This window comes from Gouania willdenowi, chromosome 21 (assembly GCF_900634775.1).
Source record: "Gouania willdenowi chromosome 21, fGouWil2.1, whole genome shotgun sequence".
NCBI lineage: Eukaryota > Metazoa > Chordata > Actinopteri > Blenniiformes > Gobiesocidae > Gouania > Gouania willdenowi.
Window position 1 is genome coordinate 10874581 of NC_041064.1, and position 27243 is coordinate 10901823.

The 27243-nt window shown below is 36.5% G+C and overlaps 5 protein-coding genes and 1 non-coding gene across 9 annotated transcripts in view; 1 reads left to right on the plus strand and 5 right to left on the minus strand.

Annotated features, from left to right (window-relative positions):
- The window catches only part of igf2bp2a (insulin-like growth factor 2 mRNA binding protein 2a), a 66614-nt gene extending 63880 nt beyond the window's left edge, over window positions 1-2734 (minus strand). For both annotated transcript variants that reach the window (XM_028436607.1, XM_028436606.1), the window contains exons 1-2: window positions 2560-2734; window positions 1303-1363 (exon numbers count right to left, since the gene is read on the minus strand). In XM_028436607.1, coding sequence (XP_028292408.1) covers window positions 1303-1363; window positions 2560-2734 — 236 coding nt within the window. The remainder of the gene's footprint in view (window positions 1-1302; window positions 1364-2559) is intronic.
- Window positions 2735-5649: 2915 nt separating this feature from the next.
- On the minus strand, window positions 5650-9163 carry LOC114455396 (high choriolytic enzyme 1-like). Of its 2 annotated transcripts, XM_028436612.1 has the most exons (9): window positions 8979-9163; window positions 8844-8895; window positions 8219-8278; window positions 7189-7341; window positions 6981-7098; window positions 6705-6883; window positions 6517-6598; window positions 5982-6106; window positions 5650-5881 (listed from the first exon to the last, which is right to left on the minus strand). In XM_028436612.1, exons 1-9 carry the CDS (start codon window positions 9060-9062, stop codon window positions 5871-5873), a joined length of 864 nt encoding a protein of 287 aa, XP_028292413.1. In that variant the 5' UTR covers window positions 9063-9163; the 3' UTR covers window positions 5650-5870. The 2 variants fall into 2 exon arrangements, with proteins under 2 accessions (XP_028292413.1, XP_028292412.1); XM_028436611.1 differs by lacking the exon at window positions 5650-5881 and having other exon boundaries at window positions 5968-6106.
- A 645-nt stretch (window positions 9164-9808) lies between these two features.
- On the minus strand, window positions 9809-11438 carry LOC114455397 (low choriolytic enzyme-like). The gene is made up of 9 exons (XM_028436613.1): window positions 11356-11438; window positions 11229-11277; window positions 11090-11152; window positions 10852-11007; window positions 10634-10751; window positions 10348-10526; window positions 10140-10221; window positions 9935-10059; window positions 9809-9848 (listed from the first exon to the last, which is right to left on the minus strand). The coding sequence occupies exons 1-9, from the start codon at window positions 11413-11415 to the stop codon at window positions 9832-9834; spliced, it is 849 nt and encodes a 282-aa protein (XP_028292414.1). The 5' UTR covers window positions 11416-11438; the 3' UTR covers window positions 9809-9831.
- A 2025-nt stretch (window positions 11439-13463) lies between these two features.
- On the minus strand, window positions 13464-13536 carry trnak-uuu (transfer RNA lysine (anticodon UUU)). Its single transcript has one exon. It is a non-coding gene; the product is annotated as a tRNA-Lys (tRNA).
- Window positions 13537-13761: 225 nt separating this feature from the next.
- Window positions 13762-20299, plus strand: ankzf1 (ankyrin repeat and zinc finger peptidyl tRNA hydrolase 1). Of its 2 annotated transcripts, none has more exons than XM_028436603.1 (16): window positions 13762-13831; window positions 14163-14312; window positions 14392-14510; window positions 14586-14688; window positions 14788-14987; window positions 15736-15845; window positions 15938-16091; window positions 16827-17049; window positions 17122-17220; window positions 17288-17446; window positions 17521-17649; window positions 18293-18566; window positions 19329-19440; window positions 19525-19692; window positions 19771-19841; window positions 19947-20299. In XM_028436603.1, exons 2-16 carry the CDS (start codon window positions 14189-14191, stop codon window positions 20065-20067), a joined length of 2166 nt encoding a protein of 721 aa, XP_028292404.1. In that variant the 5' UTR covers window positions 13762-13831; window positions 14163-14188; the 3' UTR covers window positions 20068-20299. The 2 variants fall into 2 exon arrangements, with proteins under 2 accessions (XP_028292404.1, XP_028292405.1); XM_028436604.1 differs by having other exon boundaries at window positions 17536-17649.
- Window positions 20300-20471: 172 nt separating this feature from the next.
- glb1l (galactosidase, beta 1-like) lies at window positions 20472-26699 on the minus strand. The gene is made up of 16 exons (XM_028436605.1): window positions 26506-26699; window positions 25409-25578; window positions 25168-25318; window positions 24976-25036; window positions 24809-24903; window positions 24549-24729; window positions 24389-24447; window positions 23279-23400; window positions 23145-23185; window positions 22940-23058; window positions 22772-22846; window positions 22601-22690; window positions 22394-22507; window positions 22162-22293; window positions 20807-21034; window positions 20472-20726 (listed from the first exon to the last, which is right to left on the minus strand). Exons 1-16 carry the CDS (start codon window positions 26560-26562, stop codon window positions 20523-20525), a joined length of 1899 nt encoding a protein of 632 aa, XP_028292406.1. The 5' UTR covers window positions 26563-26699; the 3' UTR covers window positions 20472-20522.
- Window positions 26700-27243: the final 544 nt, after the last annotated feature.

Here is a 27243-nt window from a genome sequence, read left to right on the forward strand (position 1 = left end):
TAAGGCCTTCCCCGTACACACACACACACACACACACACACACACAGGCAGGATCCTGCAGCATACACATGAACACGATGAACACTTTGCCCTTTGTTAAGGCTCCTGCCTATAGCCGAGCAGCGTGCACATGGCAGCCATTGTGAGACTCTCCAACATTGGCCTACGTGTACACACCACGTTGCGCCATAACGCCCACGCACTTCCCCCCCTTTACATTCAACCACAGATGCTTTTCAAGAACATATTTCTTTTTTTAGGGGATAGAAAACAATCATTACTTGATCTTCACTGGATTTGAGTGACTAGTGTCTTTAAATGGAGGAAAAAACACGGAAAGTGGAGCCTGAGCTACGCACGCAGGGGGGAGGGCCCTTTAGGAGGCGTAGAAAAAAGTGAGGATCACGTGTTCCTCCACCAGGGGCTTGAATATTTACCTTTCAGTCACGCAATGTAGTTTCACCCTATGGGCTGATATATTTCAATGATAATAAAGGGGTCTTTTCTTTATGTGTGAGTGTAGTGTGACAGTGGCGACGGTGGGTTCATCATGTGTTACGCACAAGGACGCCATAATATTTATGAATAAATAAGAATATTTACTCACAATCACTTAAAAAAAATTATGTACACAAGTAGAATTCTAAGGTGTAAAGCAAATATGAATGAAAGAAGCCAACACAGCAGTGTTACGTGAATCGTATATAGCCACGCTTTGCTCAGGTCTCATACATGGAGCACGGGTAGAATTATACCTTATTGATATGCAACTCATCGTGCATTGCAGTGTCACAGACAATAATGAAACCTGGCATGTATAGAAAAGAATAAAATCGTCCAAAAAAACCCCACAAAAAACAAAAACAAACCAAAAGTAGGTAAACCCACAAATTGCACACTGCATTCGATTGCAACGTTAATTGAAAATGTAAAAAAAAAAAAAAAGATAAATACATTACATGAATGGACCAGCTTTGGATGGGGCCTCTGTTGCAGATTACAGCAGCAGCAACGCGTTATTACGCATACGTTATCGATACATTCCTGTTTATTTTAATTCGTTATCTCCGGAATAACAACATAATTATATGAAAAACAACCAAGACACAAAATACAAAAAAGATCGCAGAAATTAAAGCAACCAGGTGGAAATAAAGGGTAAAAACCAAGCTTACTATATTTTAAAGCGGAAGCCTACAGGTCACAGTGGTGTGCCGTGGGGCACAGTATAGGCGTAGGAGACAATGTGAGTGTATGTAAGGAGTGTGTATGTGTGTGTGTGTTGCCAGATTGTAGGCCTACCTTAGTTTTTTGGGAACAGAGTAGTCTACTTCTATCGTCTTTCCGTATAATTCAGCTTTACCTGTTGGGGATGGAAATTGATCAAAGTAAGTAGAGCAACAATAGAAGCTGGCAGGGCCCGCTCACTAACACTTTGATTCACTTCACCAAGTAGGAGCGTCCCCCATTCAAACCAGTCCCTGTGCGTAGCAACGGTGGTGGAGAATAAACTCTGCATTGTTACAACAACCACATACTGTATATACATCTATCCACGCTGATCATTTGAACGGGATTCAAACCAAAACTAAGAAGCTTTTAAGCATACACACATTTTAGGGGAAAAGGGCAGCCATGCTTTCCACTCCCACTACCCCCACAGTGCGTTGATGCGTATTTTCATCCTCCCAGTAAAGAATGGAACACCACTCATGAGCTTGGTTGGACTCTGGGTCAGAATTAAGAAACCACCTACACACACCAGTGTGGAGTGAATAAGAAGCGAGACTCTAGCGCAGGTTTTTCTTACAGTTCCAAAGTGGCCATGGCGCGGCACGCAATGAGCGTCCTCACCTCGTCCGTCCCCCCACCCCCCCTCCTCCCTCCACCCCACCCCCTCCTCTCCTTCCCCTTCCCTCTGATACCTGTTTATTAGCTCTTTCCTCTGGACCCCCGCGACCCACCTCCAAGACACCTCGTAAAAACATGCCCGGACACCAAAGGAACCGGGATCTGACAAGTTTTCCGCGATCGCCTCGCTGCGCGCTCCTCAATAAAATCAAGAGAAAAAATAGCTGAAAAAATAATTATGCCTACCCGAACCATCAGACCATCCCATACATTCCTGTGGGGCGATCGCCAAGCAGCGCCACGCACCATCGGAATCTACACAAATATATAAAGGTGTTGTGCGCGTAAAAGTGCGTAACGACAGGGTTGGTGGTGGCGTGGGATTTATTTTATTTTATTTTTTCTTCTTCTTCTTTTACGCAAACTGACCCTAAAGTCTCAGTGTATCACATGTGATCGATAATGCATCTGATTTCTATGGGAGCGCACAGAGGCTTCATGTAAAGTCTCATGGCGCACGGATGTTGAACCCCTTCGGCCACAAACAACAAAGAAATAAGAATAAAATAACAACAACAAAAATCAACAAATACAGCCTACACACAATCAGCTTGATCTGCTCCTGCCATCTACCCTCATCTTCCAGTTTGTCTTGGCTTAAAGCTTCCCCTGTGATCAGCAGCATCACTCGTTAAAAGCCACACTTACCGTTGAGGATCTCTATAGCCTGTATGGCCGAGTTGTGATCGGGGAAGTCAACGAAAGCATAGCCGTTTTTCAGCAGGATCTGCTCCGGCACAGGCAGCTTCTTTTCCGCAAACAGATGCCTCAAGTCCTCGACAGTGACCGAAGGACTTAAGTTCCCAATATATAGTTTGTTCATGATCTGAGATGAAGAATATGCCAAAGGGAATCCGTTTTTGAGGGGGGAAAAAAAGAAGAATAATCAAAGAAGAAGTAGGGGGTGGGGGGTGGGGGGGGGGAATGGAAAATAAAAAGAAAAAATTAAAAGGGCTTAAAAAAAAATCCGCAGCAGTTGCCCCCCAGGATGTTTCCAACCCCCCAGCAGCACCAGCTCTGGCCCTGGTCAAACTCCTCTCTACTCAGGGACTGGGGAAAAGTGTCGTTACGACGCGACCGGAGAAAGCAAGCACCGCCTCTAAATAAACCCCCCTTTAAAAATCACAAGAACATGTTTGGATAACTGCAGCAGGGAAGGAAAGGAAAGGAGAGCCGCATGGTGGCTTGGTTCACAGCTTAAAGAATTGTTGAATTGTTTCTTTAAACCTTATATCGGGGGCCGTGCCACGGGCCCCAGCAGGACACATAATAAAAGGAGCCAATGGGAGGAAAAGCAGGTCCGTCGCTTCTAAGATGTGCGTCTGATCCGCGCTCTTTGCTTTTTAAATGGAAATAATCATGAATGAGAAAGGACAGCATCAAGGACATCTGATGAAGTTAGAATAAAGACACAACAGAGCGCATTTATAAGTCTGTCATTTTAAACCACAGAGAGAAAGAAACTAACAACTTTTCTGGCTGTATTAAAATTAAAAAAATAATAATAAAAAAATTGCAGTAAAATACTTTTTCGATTAAAGCTTTGCCTGAGTATCAGTATTCAGCCTGATCTGTGATGTGTATTAAAAGTTTTAAAAAAATAAATAAATAAATAAAGAAAGAAAGAAGAAAAAGGAGAGTAATTATTATTATCTTTATTATTAGACTTTATTTAGTCAGGTTAACCACATTGAAATTAATAATCTCTTTTAAAAGTGCATAAAACAAGCTTACAGTGCCAAAGTAATACTAAATTGTTCCTAAAATAAATAAACAGCACAGAATAAAAGTACATGAAAAACAGTAAAAAGTACAGTCACAGAGTAAGAGCTTCTGAAAGATAAAACTATATAAGCCACCAAATAGTTAAACGTAAATTAGCTAAGAAGAACAAGGATAAAGTAAATCATAGTAAAATACCTCCTTTTAATTATCTTGTTAATTAATTTTTATTTATTTTTTTTGTTACATACTTAAAACTTTACATTTTGATTTAATTTGGTTTTCCCTCATTTGAAAATGTTACACCTTTGCCTTGAATCTGAATACTTCATATAGGAAACATTCAAATAAATTACACTAAGTTTCATGTGTGAATGTATTTATATAAAGTTTATGAAAAAAAAACTGATGAAATAAATTTAGAGAATAATTTTTCTTTCTTCTGTAAGGCCTTGTGATGTTTAATGAGGATTGAGGGATATTGCTTGTCAGCTTTGTTTAACTGAGTTTCGTTTTTAATCTTTTGTAAAAAAAAATTCTTCTATATTTTGTTCAGAAATAAATTAATTTGGAATCGTTTACTCAGAATATTTAGGGAAATGTAATACTATAATAGCGTTTCTCTGCTTTAAGACAACATGCATAGGCCTATGTGCATTTTATAATGTATCCTATACTTTATGTGAAATAGTGTAAACATTGGACACCTTTGTGACCAGCAGGGGTAGATGTTGGGTTTCAGATCTTGGTTCATCAGCAGTTCATTTGATTTTAATTATGAGCTTCATTAGAAAGAGCTTAATGGTGCTTTGCTCTGATTGGACAGTCAAACACATTTATTAAAAACTGAGCATGCACTCAATGCCTTAACGTGTATAATGAAGACAAAGTCATTGATCCTGTTGTAGTCTAATTAACTGGCGGAAAATGCTCAAAGGAAGGACAAAAATCAAGGTTAGAGAACGTGTCTTAGGGTAGATTATTATTACTATACATATTCTTTTCAAACACAGCTTGGGTATATTTACTATCTTTATGTACAGCAGCAATGTGTGTAATAAGGTCATCGGGTTTGCACTGAAAAACATACAAATAATGAGTCATTCCCACAACTGTGATTCACCTCAATATATTTGCTTAAGTACCACTTCCAATTAATATTTCCTAATGTAATCAACAATGTTTACAAAAGTAGATACAACTAAAACATTTGCTGGTAGCCATATTTAAATGAGACTTTGCTCACATCTCTCTATGGTGTCAAACTCAGGTCAAACTCTCCCTGGCAGCAATTTGGATCTAGATTAGCAAGCTTTTTTTTTTTTTTTGTAAAGGCTGGACGTCATATATAACCTTTAAACAACATGTATTACTCATTTTAATGATCTAATTAGGTTCTACTTCTCAAAAGTGACCCGAGGCTGGTATTATTGAGAAAATTACTTATTACTCACCTATCCAGCTTTACACATTTCAAGACTTTCAGCCACTAGTCCCTTTGTTTAGCTTAATTAAAGCCTTGTCATTTACCTCTAAATTTGAATTTGTTGGCTAATAAAATCCACAACCCAATGGAGGGGCGTCATAATACAGCACTTTGTCCCCTTGGGTTTATTTAAGATGATTTATAAATAAAGTTGTATTGGATTGAATTGGATGATGAGATTAATTATTAATCACTTTTCATTAAAGTGATCATGTAACGGCTAATTGTTGTCTAGGAATGAAAGACGTTCTATTACCAGATTATTACACATCCACACCCACACAATGCATTGTACAAAACTACAGCTTGTGCAACTTGTATCACAGGGTTCACATCATTATTACCAGTTTGTGGTAATAATAATGTAGGGTTGTTGTTGTTGTTGTTTTGCTCTCTTTTTTCTAAAACCACAATATGAAACAGAGAAAACAAACTATAAATGTTACTGCATGGTTTTTTTTATTGCTGGTGACAGAACCAAAGTAGAAAGCAGAGAAAGATGAATTAAAAACAGCAAAATGAGTCATTGTTTCTTTAGTGGCGCATGTATTGAGAAGCCTTATGCTTTAACTTAATGGTTAAATTAAATATAATGTAATAGCAAATTAGCGCATTTCACTTACATATTAATAAATATAATCAAAAAAAGCCAATCCACTGCATTAATACATAATTATTCTATCAAACAACTTCACTACAACCTACTGAAGAATCTTTCTTCATCTGACAGGAGATCACAGAAGTTCAGTCACTAATTGGCACCTGTTGAATGGGGAAAAAAGCACAATAATAGGATATAAACATGACTTCTTTTTTCTTTTTCTTTGTCCACCAGTTGTCAGTGTCTGTCATTTAAACCCACCACAGTTATAAAGGACATTTATCTTGTGAAGATCAAGTGCACTTGGTCCGTCTCGCTGGCCAATGGGAATGTAGGGATCTGGTTTGGGAATAATGGTTGGACCACCGTCTTCAGAGAAAGCATATCTGAAACAGAAAAGATTGAATCAGTGTTTTTCAACCTTAGGGTCGGGATCCTATGTGGGGTCGCCTGAAAATTCTGAAAAATGTAAACAGATTTTTGAAATTTTTTAATCATTCTTTTTCCTTTTTTTAAAATTGCACACAATCTTAAACAACTGTATTCTATGCTTTCACTTTGTGAAATATTGTCTGAGCAACTTGTCACTAATCCTGGCTACTCAATTTTAATCAAATTTCTATAATTCTAGAAAAAAAATTGTCTTTGGGGTCACCAGAAATTGTTGGTATTAAAATGGGGTCATTATTCTGACAAAAGTTGGGAACCACTGCATTTGATAATACTTTACATGAGTAATACAGTAAAGCTGATGTGTATGTATTGTTATAAAGAATAGAAAAAGAGAAAATCTCACCTTCCATAATGCATTACAGAGTTGTAGTCATATGGGCTGTTGAGGTTGTTCGTCACCTGTTTCCTGAAGTTGTGCATGTAGTCTGTCAGGAAAATCAATTAAAATAGGATTTAAATCATTTGAAATCCACTGAAATAGTTTTCTTTAGTATTTAAAATGGAAAAAAAAAAAAAAACATTGTTGGCAACCTCTCATGACGTTTTTCCATACGATTGTGACATAGTGGTCTCGGTCTGAGCGTGACTGCTCGTGCACGAAGCCAAGAGCGTGCATGAACTCATGAGATGCCACTCCTGACCACATGCACCCAGGAGTCTGCAGGGACAGGGTTTGGCTTCCTCCCGTTTGCCCCAGAAATGACCAGCAGCTTGGGAGCACATGTAAGGGTAAACAGTGGAGATTCATTTTCCAGTACAAACCTTCCAACCTTTATAGAGAAGCTTTAAAATGCATCCCAGACTCACCCGTATCTGGGTTGAATATCAAGGAAGCTGGCTTCATGAGTGCGAGGAATAAATTTTACGCATGTTCCTGTGGCAATGTCCTGCATCCCTGTTTCTATGGTGATTCTGTCCATGTCATCTGTTGATTTAATACACTTTGAAATTAAAGGATTATCAGAAATATTAGAGTTTGGAGCATTATTTGAAGCGAGATGATGCCATTGCCTACCATAGAGAGGAGAGAGTAAATACGGCACATAAACGAACCCGTCCACAGATTTGGGCCAGAGACAGGCGTTACCAGGACAGTTTATTGCACTGCGAACATGTGAAACAGCAATATCTCCCTCCCTGAATGACAAACCTCTAGGAGCTCGAAACACTGATGGAAAAAAAACACGTTTAAAAATAGTCAGGAAAAGGCCTAAAGTTCACTAGCATCACAACAACATGCTACCAGAGGTGTAAATAGTACTAATATATCCTACTCAAGTAGAAGTAATGTTACTTGATGGAAATCGTGCACAACTACAAATACAAGTCATTCATAAAATACTCAAGTACAAGTAAAAAGAAGCTCAATTAAATAGTACTCAAAGTAAAAGTTACTAGTTCCTTTCACCCCCCCATGTTTATGGTAACAAATCTTGCCACAATTACCTTGCATACAGTAATTATCTCATGTATAAACATCTGTATGAAATAAAAAGTTTGTCAAAATGTACAATTCTTTTTTTAAAAAATAAAATAACACCAATGAATTCAATTCAAAATAAAAAAAAATGTTGTCAAGCTCTATGTATAGATACATTTATGAACTCTAAAAAAGTGCCATGCCAAATATGTGCCATGTGGGTAACAACATAATAGTTAGAAACCCCAACCTGAACTGAAGAAAGTTGTAAAATTACATGCATTCAAGGCAGATTTTGTGCAGTGCATTACGTTTAATCTGATTGGTCGGCTATGATGTGATGCACTTGATTGTTGTCTGGTCATTTCATTTTTTTGTAGTTTATCAATATCCGTTGATCAATTTAAAACAAAAATAATAAAAATAATTTACTCAGTAACTGTTAGGTGTAGAAATGTAATGAATTACTTTTGAAATGAATGTACTTTTGTAAATGTAATGAATTCTTTTAAAATGCACTTGAAGTAAAATGACTGATTTAGATTCAAAGTACCCATAAATGCAACTCAATTACAGTAACGTGAGTACTTGTAATCTGTTACTTTCACCTCTGCTGACTACTTACTGCGATTGACCTCCAAGATTTGATCCATTGCAGTAATGTCATCATAATCTGGCATTTCATCTAAAATACGAAAATAGACAAATTCAAAATATAATTTGAATATACTGATGTCCCATTTTTTTTACACATATATAATATGGGGTTACAATTTTAAAGTTGCGCATGCTAAAATAAACAGCAACATTTAGCAACAAAACACATTTTAAAAAAAACATAACTGAATTTTTTTTAACATAACTTTTGACCGGATTTACTGCAATATTTGTGATATCTTTTCTCGTAAAAATGTAATGTTAAATCTAAATGTTAAATAATAAATCTAAATCTAAATGTTAAATTTAAATGTCACGGGTGAAACTAAATATTTGGCTAAAATGCAGTCACCAGAAGTGACATTTTTGAACATTTAGATTTAACATTGACCTATTTTTACGAGAGAGAAAAAAAACATTACAAATTTCACAAATAGTACTTTAAATCTGGTCAAAAGTAACATGAAAAAAAATCAATTTTTTTTTCCAGCACGTTTTGTTGCTAAATGTTGCTGTTTATTTTAGCATGCACAACTTTACAATTGGAGCCCCATATAATAAAATTACACAAGATAATCTTTCAAAGAGCTCACCTGAGTATTTCCTTTTCAGTCTCACTTTGCCTTCATTTGCTCCCGTGGAATTCTGTTTTTAAGAAAAAGAACAAGTTACATTAAATGTTTGCACAATTACAGCATTTCTACAACTGCTCAATGACTTCCACTAACCTTAACTGGTAGCGGGCTCACTTGGCTGAGAAAGCAATAAAGAATACTCAGCAGCATCACAGTGGAATACATTGCCTTTGTCATGTTTGACACCGGTTCCAGTTATTTCAGCCAACAGTCGTCCGATGAAAGAACTCCTCACCTCCATTGCATCTTTATAGCTGCTTCACTTCACCTGCCCTGCAATGATTGGACCCTGGTTTCACAATGCAGCTCAAAAAGAGCCAGTTATCATCCAGTGAGTGTAGTTTACTCAAGTCCACTACTGATCCGTAACAGGTGGTCCTGATGCTGACCCTCACTTGCACCCGTTATTACACTTTAGACACAGCACTTTCAGAAATTAGACGCCTTGGGGAGTTTTCAATGGCCTGTGATACAGTTCTGAGGAGTATTTGCCCTGTCAGATATAACAGACCAACAATTTGTGTCTGACTGAAGTGGTAACCAGTGATTTTGCGATAAACCCAGGGATGATAATAGCCTCGAAAGCTATCAATTTGACACAAAGGTAAATACATCAATATAGATTTTTGTTTGTATTTTCAAGTAGTATTTCTGCTTTTGATGAGGGCACAATTTTAATGTGACTGAGTGACTCATACTCTCTCATCACTTTCTGAGAATCACCCCGGTGTTACCACAGCTCTCTCACACACGCACTTGGGATATATGCAAACTCCATACAGTGTAACGGGGGTTAATGGGTCTTGATCTGTTACGTAATATCTAAAGAAATAAAAATGCATTGAAACAAAACACGAGCTGTCAGATAGTTTGGTAATTTTTATTGATTTCTGATGATTGAACAGATGTATATTATGTTGATTCCCAGTCCTCTCAATTCAGTTGGTTAAAAATCATCGTCATCTGCAGAGAAAGGAAGAAACAAAGCAGTTATCACTTGTATCACATCTTTTCAATTCAACATATGGTGGATACTTGTGATGATTTACCACATTTATAGAGTTTGTTGATCTTCATCTTGTCGATGTGGCTGAGATGTTCAGTTTGGCCAAATTTCATCCGCTGGTTGTTCTTGGGGACAATGGTTGGCTCCCCATCTTGAGAATATGCATACCTGGATACAGATTTAATACATGTTATCCATTACTTTATAAAGAAAGGAGATCATAAGAGATCTATAAAAGTATTCCTCACTTTCCAAAGTGCATGATGGATCCAAAGTCATATGGAAGATCCAGATTCTCAGTCTTGAACTTCTCAAAATTTCTCAAACGATCTATTAGAAACGAAAGGGAAACATGCAGGATTGTAATTGCACAGCAAAGCATTACCTTTTCCAAACTTAACACTTTAATTTACTGTTTCCAAAATGCCACCCACTTTCCCAACCCTTTAAATTTACCTCTCCAAATGTTGGGCCACATGACGGTGACGTAGTTGTCCCTGTCGAATCGGGACTGCTCGTGCACAAAGCCCAGGACATGCATGAACTCATGAGAAATAACTCCAACCTGGACACAGTGAGGGTTCTGCAGAGATACTGTCTGTTTTCCTCCCCGCGCACCCAGGTAGGACCAACAACTAGAACAGTGGAAAAGTAGATGTAAACGTTAAAAAAGGGAAAAAATAATCATAAAAACTGACTTTTTAAAAAACTTCAAAATGTATTTCAGTTCATCCTCTCTCACCCAGATTGTGCTTGGATATCAATGTAATCTCTTTGATGCGTCCGAGGAACAAACCGAACACAAGTACCTTTCTCTATATTCTCCATTCCTTTCTTGATCAGCTTAATGTCCATTTCAGCTTTTCCAGAGAACAGACAGGCAAAAATGTATAAAAAAAACCTATTAAATCATACTTATTCAAAACATTTGAAGTTTCATTTGAGCTAGAAAGAACATACAATAATCAGGTGAGATCTTGTATGGGATATAGACATGTCCATCCACTGATTTAGCCCACTGGCAGCTGCGTGCAAAGCACACCTTGGACCGCCTGCCAGTAGAAACAGCGATATCTCCCTCCCTCAAAGTGGTGGTGCCATCTATGACTCGGGAAGCTGCCATACATTGGATCAGAAATGAAGTGATCAATTCATTACTCAGGATTTACAGTGTGTCGGTAGATTGCGTGCAGTTTACCCATGAACTCATTGGCTTTAATAATTTCATCCATTGCCGTTTTCTGAGTTGGATCCTCAACTTCTGGAAAGACAAAAGCAATCATGTGGACTTTAAATGCTGAAATATTTTTTTGAGAAGACTCGGGAATGTGACCTACCTTTGTAGCCAACAGGACCCCATTTAGAGCTCAGTAAATATCTATGCATCTGCAAAATAAAACACAAGTGTTTCAAGTTGTTTTCGAGCAGAATCAATGACCCAAAGGCAATGACAGACATACTGACCTGAGCTTGCATTGCTGAGACACATGTGAAGACCATGCACAGGAGGATAATCTGCACCATCTTTGACACTCAGATACTGTATGTCCTCAGGGTTGCCATTTAACCTTTGCTAACACCCAGCTTTATATGTGTTCCCAGCCACTGTCCTGAGGTAATACCCATGATTATCTCAGGGTAAATAGCATAGTCACTGTTATTTGTTTGGGAGTGAGTTTGATCCTCAAATTAGTTGGATTTCTTTCGCAAACAACAGCTGCTACACAGGCATAATATGTGGTTTTACTGTGCATAATAACAGATTGTCTTCAATGATCATTTTCAAATGGAAAGGTATGTTTGTGCCAGTCTGGGTAGCACAACATTTGGATTTAACCGCTATGTATGGGGTGCCGAATTGATTGTAAAGTTGGGCATGTTAAAAAACTGTTTATTTTACAACTTTTTGCAACAATCCATGTTTAAAAAACATATGTGAATTTTTGCAATGTAACTTTTGACCAGATTTATAGCAATATTTGTGAAATTGTGATTTTTTTTTTCTCTCGTAATAATATGTCAATGTTAAATCTAAATGTTAAATATTAAATCTAAATGTTAAACATTAAATCTAAATGTTAAATATTACATCCAAATTTTACGTTTAGATATGAATGTTAAATCTAAATTTAAACACTAAATGTTAAATGTTATTGTCAGAGGTGAAACAAAATATTTAGCTAATATGCAAATTCACTGTTTAGATTTATCATTTGACATTTTGATGTAACATTTAGACCTAAAATTGAGATTTAACATTTATGTTTAAATGTAACATTTGGATTTAGATTTCATATTTAATATTTAGATTCAACATTGACTTTTTTTTTTTAAGAAAAAAAATGTCAAAAATGTTACAATTGCTGTAAATCTGGTCAACAATTACGTAAAAAAAATTAACATACGTTTTTTAAACGTGTTTTTTTTTTTTTTGCTAAATGTTGGAAAAAGTTTTTTTATTTTAGCATGCCCCATTCCTATGTGCATCTAACTGGTATTCTTTCCTTTATTCGTTAATTTACATTATTTATCATTATTAAATCTCAAACTACTTACTAAGATTACAGGCATTTATTAACTTTAAAAAATTTTTTGTGTAAAATAAGGTGAAAGAAAAATTCTATTGGCCGAACAGAGACCTGAACCCTGGACCCTCGCGTGTTTGAATCCCGTTCAGTGCTATCAAATGTTTTTTTTGTTTTGTTTTGTTTGTTTTTTTTTTTTGAAAGCTGTTATAATTTGTGTTCAGGTGTCTAATTCCAAGTAAAATATAATAAATTCAAACTATTAAAACATAATACTCCATAATAACACCCATAAATACCGTGAGATTAGCATTTAGATTAGGGTTGGGCAATATGGAACAAATAAATAAGTCCGACCACAAAAAAACTATTCTGGGTTAAATTTGCTGATGCAAAATGACACACAGGCCCATTTATTAGCAAACATCTACACAGTATGTGCCACTTTTGGCTGTTTCTCTTGTAAGGGACAGCATGTGTGAGTGTGTTTAAGGGAAAGTTTAGGTTAGGATACACCCAGAAATCCATTAACTGTGCTTCTCATGCTGTTCTGAGATGTAGCAGTAACTCCAAAAACGAGTATTTAGTACAAAATAAGCTATAAAATAAAAATAACAATATGGACGATAATGTAATTTTCTTCATCACCAAAATACAAAACTCGATATATCTTGAATCCAGATATATTACCGAGCCCTAATTTAGATTTAGATACAACATTTAGATTTAGATTCAACATCTATGTTTAAATGTGACATTTAGACTTAGATTTAATAATTGAGATATAGATTTTACATTGATTTTAAAAGAAAGAAAAATGTCACTAATTTTACAATTATTGCTTTAAATCTGGTCAAAAGTAACATAAAGACATTCATATACGTTTTTAAAATTACCTCAATCTACCGTGATATTTTTCTCTTTATTCAACCTTATTCCTTTTTTTAACAATCTTTATCAAAATTAACTTTTATCTCTAAATTATTTACGAAGATTACAGGTGTTAATTAACTTTATAAAAAGTGTTGCGTAAAACCAAAACTCTACCGCCCGAACAGGGACTTGAACCCTGGACCCTCAGATTAAAAGTCTGATGCTCTACCGACTGAGCTATCCGGGCTCTACAATGATGAGGCCTTATGCTCGCTTTATCAGCAACACAGCGTGTGCTGATAAACTAGGACAGTTTTTATGGTATGTTTGATTTGTGACGTGATCAACAATACAATCTTTTGCCCAACACAATTGTGCACAAAGCAACAATTTTACTATTGACAGTAAACGGCTAGTTTCGCTTTTCTCACTCTTTTGCCCTTTTGATGAGTTTTGACGTTCTCGGGCTTCCGTACCTAAGACAGCGATAGTAGGAAGCAGTGGAAAATACAGTATTACATCTTCATTGGTGGTCTCTAAAGGTAAGTGTCTTATTTTTTGTCTCGAACACTGTCAATTATTACAATATTAGACTGTAACACCTTTAGCGAGCTGTCAGAAATTGACTTAGAGAGTCGTTTAGAGGATAATAGATACTGTCAGATGTTACCACACGTGTTTATTAGTTTGCGTCAGCAATTTGACGTCAGCTTTACCAATAAAAACAGCTGTAAAGAATATTGTGTTGTGTACAGACCGGTTGAGGTATCAATTAGAGGTTCTTTTTATTGTAGATGGCTCTGACATTTCCCTTTTAATTAACGGTAAGCTCCAAACTCCTCATAGCGACAACGTTTTTTGTTGTTTTTTCAGGAGCTCAAGTTCAACAACAGAACAAAATGACGGCTTCTTCTCCTGACTTCTGCTCCATCTTTGATTTGTGCTTAACTGATGATTTTATTGGACTGAGAGAAGTCAGCAGCAGCCTTCAGGATGGGATAGACACTAACCCACCTTCAGATGGTATGTATCTGTTTGCCTCTAAAGACTGTATATGCTATTATTTACTAATAATAATCAGCCTGTTTTCTCCTCAACATAGTTCAGGTGAATAAAAGTCAAGAGGATGACAACCAGGTCGATTGCAATTTGGTTCGAGAGGTGTCGGATAAGATGGTTTGTTCCACCTGCAAAAGCACCTTTATTAATCGTGAGGAACAGGTGAACCAGATCACTATCAAACCGCTGATGCATTGAGGTGTCGCACATTGCTTCATAAGTAATTATGTTTTCCAGAGGGAGCACTACAAGCTTGACTGGCATCGGTTCAACATAAAGCAGAAGATGACAGGACTGCCACCTCTAACAGCGGAGGAGTTTGAGAATAAGACTGGAGCGGGTGATAAAACTAGTCCTACTTACAAGCCCTAAAGCCTTACATAAAGACTAGATATCAGTGATTGTAACAGCTGATAAACCCTCTGTTGTCCTTTTACAGGAGACTTATCAAGTATTTCAGGCTCAGAGTCTGAATCACAGAAAGACGAGTCAGATAGTGATACTGGAGGGTCAAGTAACCCACTTCCGGACACGGATGATGAGACTTTAGTTGGAAACCAGCGAGTCTCCAGCAAAGTGATTTTTCAAAATACATCTGGAGAGTATTTATCAGTCCATCGCTGCGTTCTGCTGGGAAAGGTGAGGCTCAGTTGCGGTTTGTAATTTTTACATTAGCTTGATTAAACATTTTGAGGAATGGCCTTGATGAAACGGTTAAACAATGTATGACATAATGTAGTTTTAATTTTTTTTTTTTTTTTACAAAAAATATATCTTTGAAAAGTACAGGAATGAGAAAGGAGAATGTAAATCTCACTGATGTAGATGGTGCATGTTTATTTTGTTTGTTTTGGCTTGGTTTTTCTTAATAGCTCGATCGAGGTATTTATTTGTATTGGCATTTAGTTTATTTTATTGGATTTTGCATTTGTTGATGGGGGCGGGACTTGACAAGCCTAGGCTTCTTCCTATCCATTGTCAAACGAGTCAAAGGTGTATTATATTGAAATTAACTTCGTCACCCTGTTAAAATACTCGCCTAACTCATTTTTTTAAGTTTTTCAGGAAACACAAAAAAACTTCACCAAAAGTGTAACAGACTTGACAGAGGCCATTTTCTTAAAGGGGTAAAATCACATGATCTGATCAACTGAGGATGTAGGCGATTTTACCATAGGTGGCCGGCGTCATGAGGAGATGATTTAGAGAAAAAAAACAATTTTGACAATAATGACTTAAGCGATTATTTTAACAGTGTGACAACTTATTTTATTTTACAGAGATTTCTGTTGAAATGTTTATTCATTTTCATCTTTTTTTATTTTTTATATCTAAGTTACTCTTTGTGAGGCTGAGTTCGTCTCGCGTTTTCCTATGCTTGATTTAGTCAGAGGACGAGCAGGATGCAGGATCATCCCTAAAAGCCATAAATAAGAAGACTGTGTGGATTATCCTGATGACGGGGGGAGGACACTTTGCCGGTGCTGTTTTTGAAGGGTAACTAAAGTTCTACATGTTTCACTTGGGTGTAAAACCCCATTAAAACGCATTAGCATCTTTAAAAGCCACACTCTCGTTCCCCCCATCAGAAAACAAGTCTTACAACACAAGACTTTCCATCGATACACTGTGAGAGCAAAGCGAGGCACGGCTCAAGGACTCCGAGATTCCCAAAACAAAAGCCATGCACCAAAGTCTGCTGGAGCTGCTCTGAGGCGATACAATGAGGCGGCGCTAGTCAAGGCAAGACCACAACTCCTTCGCCTGCACTACTTTTCTACTCCATAATATTTTTGACTTGTTTAAAATAAACCAAATTATAGCCCTCATGTATCTTCTCTAAGATGATTATGTAATGTTAACTTTACCTTTTGAATTATGGGGTTATTTACTCAAGCTTTTTCAAGGTTAAAAAATTGCAGGAAGTTTGACGTTAATAACAACTTAAAAAAAACACATTAGATCACGTGTTAAACTCAAGGCCCTGCCAGAGCATCTAGTCTGGCCCACAGGTAGATTTTGTTTAAAGTCAAAAATACAGCAAAACTAGGACTTTTTGGTAATTATCATAAGTTGTAGATAAAAGATGATAGAGGTTTCAGTAGTGCATTATTTACCATAATATTGAATTGCTATTATTTTCAAAAACCTGAAAAAAAAACAGAATTCTGGCAAATTACATTGCAGATTTCCTGAATATTTGTTGCAGTCAAGAAATTTTGACCTGTTGCTTAACTTTCAGGATTTTGTTTGAGTTTGTGCTTTTTCCTTCACAAAAACATAAAGGTTTGGTCTGCCCCACTTGATTTCAAACTAGATCATATGTGCACCTTGAACTGAAATGAGTTTGACACCCCTGAATTAGACCAAGGCCATTATTTAAGGACAGTTGATATAGTACCATAGAGGTGGAATTTAGGCCTTTTTTTAACTGGTCAAGTCAATAAGCTTTCCATGTACAATCTGATTTTCTTACAGGACATACAGGATCTTTTGTTGACCTGGGCTGAACACCTGAAAGAGGCCTCTGCCATTTTTATACGAGCCCCTAGCTACAACAAAACCATCTTCTTTGGCGGTCGCGCTGCTCCCCTCGACAAAAAAGATTCCAGGATACGTACAATACCGTTTGCTACTCGAAGAGCGACATTTCGGGAGGTCCAAAGGGTCCAAGTAGTTCTCTCAACTGTTCAAGTTTATGGTAGGGTTGCACTTATTATCTGCATGTTTTTTGTCCTGCCGATAAACAAACAAATATAATTATTTCATGCAGGAAAGGACTCAGACCTTTCTGCTGTTTTCAGTCCAACCAGGAACACATGGAAAAAAGCTATTAAGGCCAAACAAAAAATAATCACAGATCATGAAGAAGGTAGGTGCAGCTCTTTAAGCAAAATGTTTATTATCAATGTTTGAGGGATCATTATTGACATAAACAGAAGCAAAACAAGAGAGTTCAGATGAAGAAGATACTGGAAGCATCCAGCTTGAGACAGTGGAGCTGACACTGGGAACACTGGATCTCAGGGAGTTTGAAGTTAACCCGTCCAGGCAAAAGAGGAGAAGGAGAAAGATGAAGGACAAGAAGCCGAATGAAGGTGAGTGTGAACGTCTTAGGAATCAATAAATGTTTTCAGCAGAATTCATGAAGTTCAAAATAAATCAGCAACAGAACCAATTGATGCAGAGCCTGCCAACCAAGAAGAAGAATCACCAGAGATTCCACCAGCAAATGATTCACCTCAAGAAATGCAACATAAGAGGAAGAAGAAGGGGGCACAGAGTAAAAAACAACCAGACGGTGAGTCAAATCTCTGTTCTTTGTTGATAAACATGCATAGTATGTTAAGGTTTGATTTGAATTTCCTGGAAAACAGTTGAAACCTTAACATATGATTAAAAAAACAAACTTGCTAGAATTATTACGCGTAAGTCAAGGAAATATCAAAGCGATCTGCAGACGCCTCTGAAGAAGACTGGCAGTCGACAGTCAGAACATGTCAGGAGATCAAATTTCCTGGAAAAACAGTTGTCAATAAATGAAACCTTAATATATTATTAAAAATTAACTTGCTGCAATTTTTTATGCGGAAGTCGAGGAAACATCGAAGCAACCAGCAGACACCTCTGAAGAAGACTGGCAGTTGACAGTTGAAACATGTCAGGAGATAAACGTAAATTTCCTGAAAAACTTGTCGGAATAAATGAAAGCTTAACATATTATTCAAGGAGAAGACAATAGGAACTTGCTAAAATGATTAAACGTGGAAATCAAGGAAACATCAAAGCGATCAGCAGACTCCTCTGAAGAAGACTGGCAGTCGACAGTCGAAACATGTCAGGAGATGAAAGTTCCTGAAAAACAGTTGTCTGAAAATATGAAACCATAACATTAATAATGATGTTCCGTTTTCAAGGTTAGCGGTTTATTTTTGTCGTCATAGAAGCCGTTGATGAGCCATGTGATTTTGCACTGAGGGACGAGCTCTTCACAACCTGTAAAGTTGGCGATGCAGATGCACTTCACAGCCTTCTCCAGCTGCCTGAGGAAATGACAGACGGTTTGCAGCAGTCGCAGCGTCACTCCTCAGATGCAATGACTTTCCTTAATAAGCCCATCGACGCATCTGGCTTCACTTTACTGCACGTTGCAACAGCCGCTGCTCAAAAGGCTGTGATACAGGTGCTTCTGGATGCAGGAGCAGATCCAGCCTGCAGGTATGATGACTGCAAGGTTGGGGTCAATTATAATTGTAATCGCGTAATTAATAATTACTATTTTGACGTAATTGTATTTGAAAAACTCTGTTACTGTCATAATCGTGATTAAGTTGTAATTGAGTTCAGATAATTGACTTTGAAATTGCAATGGAAACATTTTAGATTTTTTTTCTGAGTTAAGGCTATAGTAAGTCATACACAGGAAAATTGTGCATTTTTTTTTCTGATGTAAGGCTATCATAAAGCATAAAAATAGAAACATTTTGTGATTTTTTTTCTTTTTTTTTCTCCCAGAGATAAGGCTATCATAAGACCTTAAAAGCTAGTTTTAAAATGATAAGTACACTGAAACTGGGGTTAAATGAGAAAAATGTGAAACACTTATCTTTTGCAGGCAAGGCAAAAAATTGAAACATTTTGGAATTTTTTTTTCTGAAATTAGGCTTTGATAAGACTGTAAAAATGTTTTATGGGGTTATTTATTTCAGGCTCAGTAATTGTGATTGATTAAATTTGAAATGTAGTAATTGAGAACATAATTGTATTTGACTTTCAGGAGAGAAATTATTGTAGTTTTATTGTAATTGGAAAAAAAATGCCAGTCACTGTAATCATAATTGAGTTATAATTGAACATGGATAATTGAAGACCTAAAAGACTTCAACCCTGAGTGACTGTAAATGAAAGTGTAACTTCTGCATTCTATGTTGTATTAGATTAAGTTCACAGCTTTTGATCACTTCCATTGGCCCCTCACAGAGACAACAAAGGACAGACTCCTTATGTTGTGGCCCCTGATAAAGACACAAGGAAAGTGTTTCAGAAATACATGGGTGAGAATCCTGACAAATATGACTACATCAAGGCCAAGGTAATAGTGTACATTAAAATGTGATGATTATTTTATTCAATGTACGCTAAGAAGTCCAGGTTTTAAACCCCAATGAAAATCAAGGTGCCAGGCCCTCTGACCGCTGAGCTGGAATCCAAAAAGTTGGAAAAGAAAAAAACACAAAAGGCCCAAAAGAAACAGCGGGATAAAGAGCAGAAGGATGTACAGAGGAAACAACAGATGGAAGCTGAGGAAAAGAAGAGATTTGCGTCTTTGACTGATCGTGAAAAGGTATGTGGGTGTTAAATTTAAGTGTTTTATTTTGTAGATTATTGTGAAGTAGGTGACTCTTTGCCTGTTGACTTTTAGAGAGCGCTGGCAGCAGAGAAGAGGCTAGCAGCACAAGTCACTGCAACGGGAATCAACCTCTCTAATGTCCAGTAAGTCTCCTCATTAAATTATTCAATCTAAACTTTCATTGAGCAGTTTTTGTTATGAAAGAATCACTAACAGTGTATTGGTTTTGTGTGGAATTTTCTTCACAGAAGGTGCTGGATGTGTGGGGAATCTGTGCTCGGAAAGATCCCCTTTCACTACATGGAGTTTTCATTCTGCAGTCCTCATTGTGTTCAAGCACATCGGAAAACAAATGCAGTAAAAACATAATATCAGGAAATAATGTGAGAAGAACAATGTGGAGGAAAGCTACCTCATTAGATATATCGTTTTTGTTGTTTTTTTACTTAAACACTTTTTGAAGTTTAAAAAAAAAAAATACAACAATTATATTGATGGATGGATTACAACTTTAAAAGTCGAAATGCATAGTGTATTTATAAAAACAAAGAAATACTGCAATAAATGTAAGATTTATTGCATTGTTTTCCAGAGTTTATGTTAAAAAAAAAAGAAAGAAAAAAAAAAACAGGAGAAAATCTCGTTTTTCTCACCGCTGCCTTTAGGACAAAACCGTGTACATTTATGAGATTAGCAAAGGACAAATCAAATGCAATCAAAACATTAGAATTAAAAACATTTTTTTTTTTTTTTAACATTTATTTATAAAAAAAAAAAAAAGAAGTGCAGCTGTTTTTCTGGGGGAGGGGCTACAAACAAACATGTCACAACTTGTTAGCAGTAATATTGAGGTGAGGTCGGTCCATAAACAAAACTCGTAACTGAGGCGGGGCCTGTTCCAGCTCCAACACTGTGATGGTGTTGGGCAGGGTGGTGCTTAGTAAAGGTCCTGGGACAAACAGGGTCTGCTGAGGTCCACGAGCAGGCCAATATCTCCCCAGGTTCACACCATTAATCCAAACCTGACCCTGGAAGAAAAAAAGAAAAAGTGCAATAAAGTGACTGAATATTTTTTTAATTCTAGATAGAAACTGGGGGTAAACACTACCTTGGTCCATTCATGAAGCTTGAGAAACGTGTCCCAATTCAGGCCATTTGGTTGCAGGGTCCCCGTATAGAAAGCAGGTCCTACTGAAGGTTCCCTTCTATAAGTAGGACCAGACTTTGAACTCTGTAAATGAGGCCATCCTTCGGCAATGGCTCCATCAATGTTCAAAGAGTAAATCTTCCAGTCAGTCAGCGCATCTTTACCCAAGTTCAGGCTGCTTAACAGGCCCTGAAATAAAACAACAGTTAGCAAACACTTTGTATTCCCTGCACAGGTTCTACATACAAAAACTAGAAAACAAGCTAGTAGTTCTTAGGGCTGGGTAATATGGAACAAATTTCATATCTCTTTTTCTCAAAATGGCGATATACGATATAAATCTTCATTTTGAATTCAAATGTAGTCAGACCAAAAAAAAAGAATTCTGGGTTAAATTTGCTGACAAAAAATGACATGACAAACATCTGCACCGGGGTTGGGGTCAATTCTAATTGCGTAACTGAAAATTACAATTATGTAATTATAATTGTAATTGTATATGAAAAATCTGTTGCTGTTGTAATAATAATTGAATTCAGATAATTCATTTTGTAATTGGAATTGGCATAGAAATTCTATAAAAACTGTCAGTGCCAGGGCAGAAAAATTTAACAATTTTGGATTTTTTTTTTTTTACAGAGATAACTCTATCATAAGACCATAAAAACTAGTTCAAATATGATGGGCACACTTAAACTGGGTTTAAAATGCAATAAGGCATGGTAAATAACAAAAATGTGGAAAAACACCCACATTTTGGAGGTAAGACAAAAAATATTGAAAAATTTTAGAATTTTTTTTTCCTGAGATAATTCTATCACAAGACCCCAAAAAATATTTTATTTGGTTATTTCTTTTAGGATCAGTAATTATGATTAATTGTACTTGAAATGTAGTAATTCAGAACGTAATTGTAATTGACTTTCAGGTGAAAAATTATAATTGTGATTTTAATTGGAAAAAATGCCACTCACCGTAACCATACTTGAGTTGTTATTGAACATGTACAATTGAAGACATCATTGTAATTGAAAAATGTAATTGCCGCTTTTGGCTTTTTCTCCTAAAAGGGACAGCACATGTGGGGAAGGCTTAGGTTAGGACGCACTGAGAAATCCATCTAACTGTGCATCTCATGCTGTTCTGAGATGCTGTGAAAGCAGCAACTCCAAAAACAAATACAAAATAAGCTATAAAATATAAATAACCATATCAGCAATATTGTAATTTTGTAGATCGCCAATACTGAAAACTTGATATATCTTGAATCTCGATATATTGCCCAGCCCTAGTGTTTCTTTAATGGAGTTGCTTGCCTTATAATCATTAATCTTGCTGCCAAAGTTAACTCTGCCCATGTTCTCAAGAAGCAGATCCATTGTGTCGCCATGGTTTCCAGTTACATTAATCACCAGTGTAGTGTCTCTCTCCAGGAAGCCCTGGTAAACCTGTTCAAATGGAGAACATTAAAAAAAAGACCTAATAAACTTGTTTCCTGAACTGTAAATCTAAAACGCCAGACAGCAACTGTTCATTCTAAGCCCTTACCCCATTGACAGACACATATGCACGGTCATGAACACCATTCAGGGGGGAGATAAGGGGAGTGGGCTCTGAGAGGTTGCGGGGCAGTGTGGTCCGATATAGCATGTATCCATAGGGCTGAGGACAATAGAGGCAACAGTCTAGAATTTCTCCATTTTTCACACAAAGGAAAATCTGTGCAGGCCCTATGTAGAAAAAAACACACAATACCTGTTTCATCTCTTCAAATGTCAGAGGATCCTTAGATTTAACTGGTCCAGAAGGTGAAAATATCTTGAGAAATTCACTGACATTTCCAACCTGGAAACATTCATAAAAAGTAGAAATTATACACAGCAAAAAACTCTTAAAAATGTGTGATTGCATCTGACACTTGTTTACCTTTTTGAGGGTTACAAATCCATAGGCAAACTTTGGAGTTGCTGGTGGCACAGGTCCAGCTGGGATATCTCTAAACTGATCACACACGCACACACACACACTATTATTTACCATTATTGATCTTTTGAGAGCATTAACATCTGCTGGTAGCTGTTTAATCAGCTGTACCTGTGCTATGATGTCTCTGATGGCCAACAGCTTCTCTGTGGGGTCTCCCGCCTCGCTCAGCGGTGCGTCGTAATCATAACTTGTCACCACCGAGCGAAACCTCTTGTCATGATCTGCACCTTTTATGAGAACGGCAAAGCAATTGAAGCAATTCCATTTACTGAGCTTTTAAGTCTTAAAAAAATGTAAATTTTGCTCTATTTACCATTCCAGTAACCAAAGTTTGTTCCACCTTCAAACATGTACCTGAAGTACAATATTAAGTACAAGTTCATTTCAATAGATTTTCCCAAACTCAACAAGAACCCTCAGAGAAATTAAGAATTTGTGAAGACGTACATGTTGACGTTAGCGCCGAGAGTTAGCATTTCACCAAGAACTTTGCTGACTGCTTTAGCATCAACTGCAGCGTGCTTATCACCCCAGTGGTCCAACCAACCCGTGTAGAATTCAGAATTCACCTGGAACACATTTTAATCAACGTGTGTGTGGCCACAGCCTAAAAAAAAACTTAATGTTGTGATGTTAAAACTGCTACTGCCCATCATTTTTAATAGATAAAATCAGTGTCTGCCTCATAGATCAATGAATCAAACATCTACTGCAAAAAAATAAAAGGTCAATATTACTGTTTGAAAGTTTTCTCCATTGTAAATTTTTGTGCAATGCATTGTGGGATGTGGAGTTCTATAAACAGATGCATAGAAGTGTTTTTACTTTATTTTTGCACTGATTTATTGTTTTTCTTCGCCAGACAAAGAAGACAGTGATTGGCTTGTCACCAAGTTTGTTCCCGGTATTTCCCCAATGTCAAAATGAAGTAAAAACACTTTTATGCACCCGTCTCATGACTCCACATTCCACAACGCGCAAAAATTTCTACAAACTTTTTACGGTGAAGATGAAAATAATCTTTTAAGCAGCAAATTGACCTATGAGGCATACTGGGGTGTGCATTGCCATGAATCTGACGTCACAATATGATATATCCCGATACTAAACAATACAATATACATCACACTATAAATAATTACAAATGTCACTTTTACAAATACAAAATGGTATGAAATACAATTTATTTCAATTTTTTTTTAAACTTCCAAGATCAAGTGAATGATAACCAACTGTAACTGAAGTACCTTTATTAAAAACAAGTAGTATGTTTATCAAAGTGTCAAATTACATTTTTCAAAAATTGTTTTCTTTTCCTTCTACAACAGATTCTGATTCTGTTAAGTTCTTGATTTTTATTTTTTACACATATGTTGGTGCAATTAAATGGGTTTTCAGTTAGAAAAGATTATTAAAAAAAAATTGATTTGGACATTTTTTAGATTGATATATCGCCGAATCAATTTTTCTTACACCCTTAAAGGCATACACTATGGTTTTATCTAATAAATAATTACTGGGAGTAGCAGCTTTAGATAAATCTAATATGCAACAAACCAGCGGTCCCATGGGTTCAAAATGTCGTTGTCGTTTGAAGGCTTCAGTTATATTGGTATCTAAGTGAGAGCAAAAACAAATGAAATAAAACTTCAGCCACAAATAAGCTTTGACTAAGTGAAGAGGTGATGTCATATATATATATATATATAAAACTTGCCTGTGCCAAAGTCTACAGTGGCGTATAATCCTTGCAACGTCCCACAGGTCATTTCTTTATCTGTATTTCCATCTGTAGTAAACAAAACGACGTCTTCTCCGAGGAAGAAACGGAACAGAGTTCGCAGGTGACGCATGTAGTTGTAGTCACAGGCAAAGTAACTTCCATATTCATTCTCAACCTGTGTTTAGGGTGATTCGTTCAAAACAGTAATAAAAGCACCATCAGTAAACCTCTTTGGCTCTTACTCAGTACTCTACCTGAACAGTTATGATGTTTCCACCATTGATGTACAGCCATGGTTTCAGTTTGGGAAGAAGAACAGCAAACCATGCGCCTACTGCCTGCAAATAGTCTACAGCAGAGAAATAATGCATTGACGTACAGAATTTCAAATTGGGAAACAGTGCCTTGCTGTATTTTGCACCTGTGTCTGCTGAGCGAAGAAGGATGTTCTTTTTTTTGAGTAACCATGATGGCAATCCACCCTGGGAGAGGAAAAGTTATTAATTTCAAGTGCTGATGGAAACTAGATCCAAAACAACCTGTTTGAATTTAATTCAGGTTAAAACTAATAGAAAAAAAATGGTAAAGAGAAGAAATTATTATTTTTTTTTACCATTTCCCATTCAGCACAGATGTACGGCCCTGGTCGCAATATGACTAACAGACCCGTCTGGTTTGTCAGATCTAAAAAATGCTCCAAGTCTCTGTCCCCGGTGAAGTTGTGTACGCCTTGCACTGGTTCGTGAAAGTTCCAGGGCACGTATCTGCAGAGAAAAAGTCATGCTTCTTAAAAACAAACAGGTGCAGTAACTATTGTGTTGTGTTGTGTGCGTGTGTGTTGAGTTTAAGCTTACACTTGGATTGCATTGAGGCCTGTCATATACATCTTCATGAGACGGTCCTGCCAGTAGTACCGAGGGATTCTGGAGTAATGGATGCTCCCTGAGATGTACTGAAAGGGTTGACCATCTTTTTCAAAGCAGTTGTTCTGGTAATCAATGGAAAAAGATCTTTGCGCCAAGGCCTGGAAAAAATAAATCATCAGATAAAATACTGTGGAAGTCCAGTTACTAAAAGTAAACCCAAGACACTATATTTACAAAGGATAGTATATTAATTGTGTTATTTTGCTCTTTGTAGTGCATCGCTTCTTTTGATCTTTATGAGTAGTTATGTTGTCCAAACATGTTGCTAATAACAGCAATTTTCTATGTATATGAATGTTACACTTAAAGATAATAAAAGATCCTTAATCCAGGACAACAAGTATTACAAAAACGTACAACGGTGTATTAATGTGCAATGTTATTAAAAACAAAGAGCAAAAAGAAGAAGAGGAAGATTTAGAGACTAAAGTGAAATGCTGTCATTGAAATGAGGAAACAATGCAGTTAAACAGGAAGAGCAATGGTCCCAAACAAAGGCATTTACATAACTTCTTAAAATGTAACCTTTACAAATACTTATTAAACTTTCTGTGAGAATTAAGGTTATAAACTTACAATGTGTTGGTTATTTTATTTCATTATTAAAAAATCAAAACAAAAAAAAAAAACATACAAAAGTATTATCCAGCAAATGTATGAAATATTGTACTTATAAACAAGGTGTAATATTGTGTTTCAAAATTAGAGAAAATTAGTTATATTGACATGGCAATACAAGATAACAGGGGAAAAAAAGTGAATAAAAATTAACTTGTTTTTTTTTTTTTTGTTGTTGCAACAAATAAAGTACACTTTGGTTTCGTTTTTAAAAGGTGTTCAAAAAGTTTCAGAAAATAAAACAAACCAAATAAAAATGCAATTCGTCTCTTTAAGATCACTTCCGTCTGAAGTTGGATAAAGGAATTTAAAAAACATATTAAACCAAGATCTTAAAAAACTGATAAGAAAATAGAGCTTTGGACACGTGACTGGTCACGTGACTAGTGTGGCAAACAGGATCTTACCAAGTTTCCACAAAGTGCTGAACAGGCACAGAACAGGAGGAGGGCAGTAGTCGTCATGTCCACTGACTCGCTGACACACTTCCCCCTAAAGCTCAGACATCACCGAGCTTTAGCACAACTTCACTCCGGCATTAGTTTAGAAAGGAGGACGAACAGGATCCATCATCCACCGACCCGCCCGCTGCTCAACGCTGACATCCTGCCTCCGCTGGGTCCTAAAGCTCGCCATGTTCAGGCTAGTGAAACCTGAGAAACAAACAAGATCAAATTCGTAAAAAAAAAAAAAAAAATATATATATATATATATATATATATATATATATATATATGTATAAATAAATTACTTACTTAAAACACTAAGTAGTATTAAAAAAAAAGTTATTAAATACAAATAAATATATTTTTGGAAATTGCTATCATTGAAATGCCAGCAAGCATAGGGTAATACACAAAAGCTAATTTTTGTTGTAGTCATAGTCCTTTGACTAAAATACAATGTAGTTATAGTCAAAACTTTGGTCATCAGGACTATTTCAGATGTAGTCTAGCTTTAATCGACTTAATGAAATTTTAGTCGACTTAAATCTGTTGCAGACATAGAAAAATAATATATAAAGCATAAAAGTTTATGCTTTTTTTTAGGATTAAATCACCATTTATCAACCTATTATGGGATGGTATTAATGTTTGTGAATACACATCGACAGATTTGATGTGATTAATACGTAAATCCACATG

Coding starts and splice junctions, on each gene's coding strand:
- LOC114455396 (XM_028436611.1), bottom strand. CDS start 9,062: ATGACAAAGGCAATGTATTCCACTGTGATGCTGCTGAGTATTCTTTAT. Junction 7,099..7,188: donor TTTACTCTCTCCTCTCTATG/GTAGGCAATGGC, acceptor TTAAATCAACAG/ATGACATGGACAGAATCACC. Junction 6,884..6,980: donor GATATTCAACCCAGATACGG/GTGAGTCTGGGA, acceptor TGTGCTCCCAAG/CTGCTGGTCATTTCTGGGGC.
- LOC114455397 (XM_028436613.1), bottom strand. CDS start 11,415: ATGGTGCAGATTATCCTCCTGTGCATGGTCTTCACATGTGTCTCAGCA. Junction 10,527..10,633: donor GATATCCAAGCACAATCTGG/GTGAGAGAGGAT, acceptor CCACTGTTCTAG/TTGTTGGTCCTACCTGGGTG. Junction 10,060..10,139: donor TCCATCATGCACTTTGGAAA/GTGAGGAATACT, acceptor ATCTGTATCCAG/GTATGCATATTCTCAAGATG.
- ankzf1 (XM_028436603.1), top strand. CDS start 14,189: ATGACGGCTTCTTCTCCTGACTTCTGCTCCATCTTTGATTTGTGCTTA. Junction 14,313..14,391: donor CACTAACCCACCTTCAGATG/GTATGTATCTGT, acceptor TCCTCAACATAG/TTCAGGTGAATAAAAGTCAA. Junction 19,441..19,524: donor ATGACTACATCAAGGCCAAG/GTAATAGTGTAC, acceptor ATGAAAATCAAG/GTGCCAGGCCCTCTGACCGC.
- glb1l (XM_028436605.1), bottom strand. CDS start 26,562: ATGACGACTACTGCCCTCCTCCTGTTCTGTGCCTGTTCAGCACTTTGT. Junction 25,579..26,505: donor CAGCACTTTGTGGAAACTTG/GTAAGATCCTGT, acceptor TATTTTTTCCAG/GCCTTGGCGCAAAGATCTTT. Junction 22,691..22,771: donor GATTTGTAACCCTCAAAAAG/GTAAACAAGTGT, acceptor GAATGTTTCCAG/GTTGGAAATGTCAGTGAATT.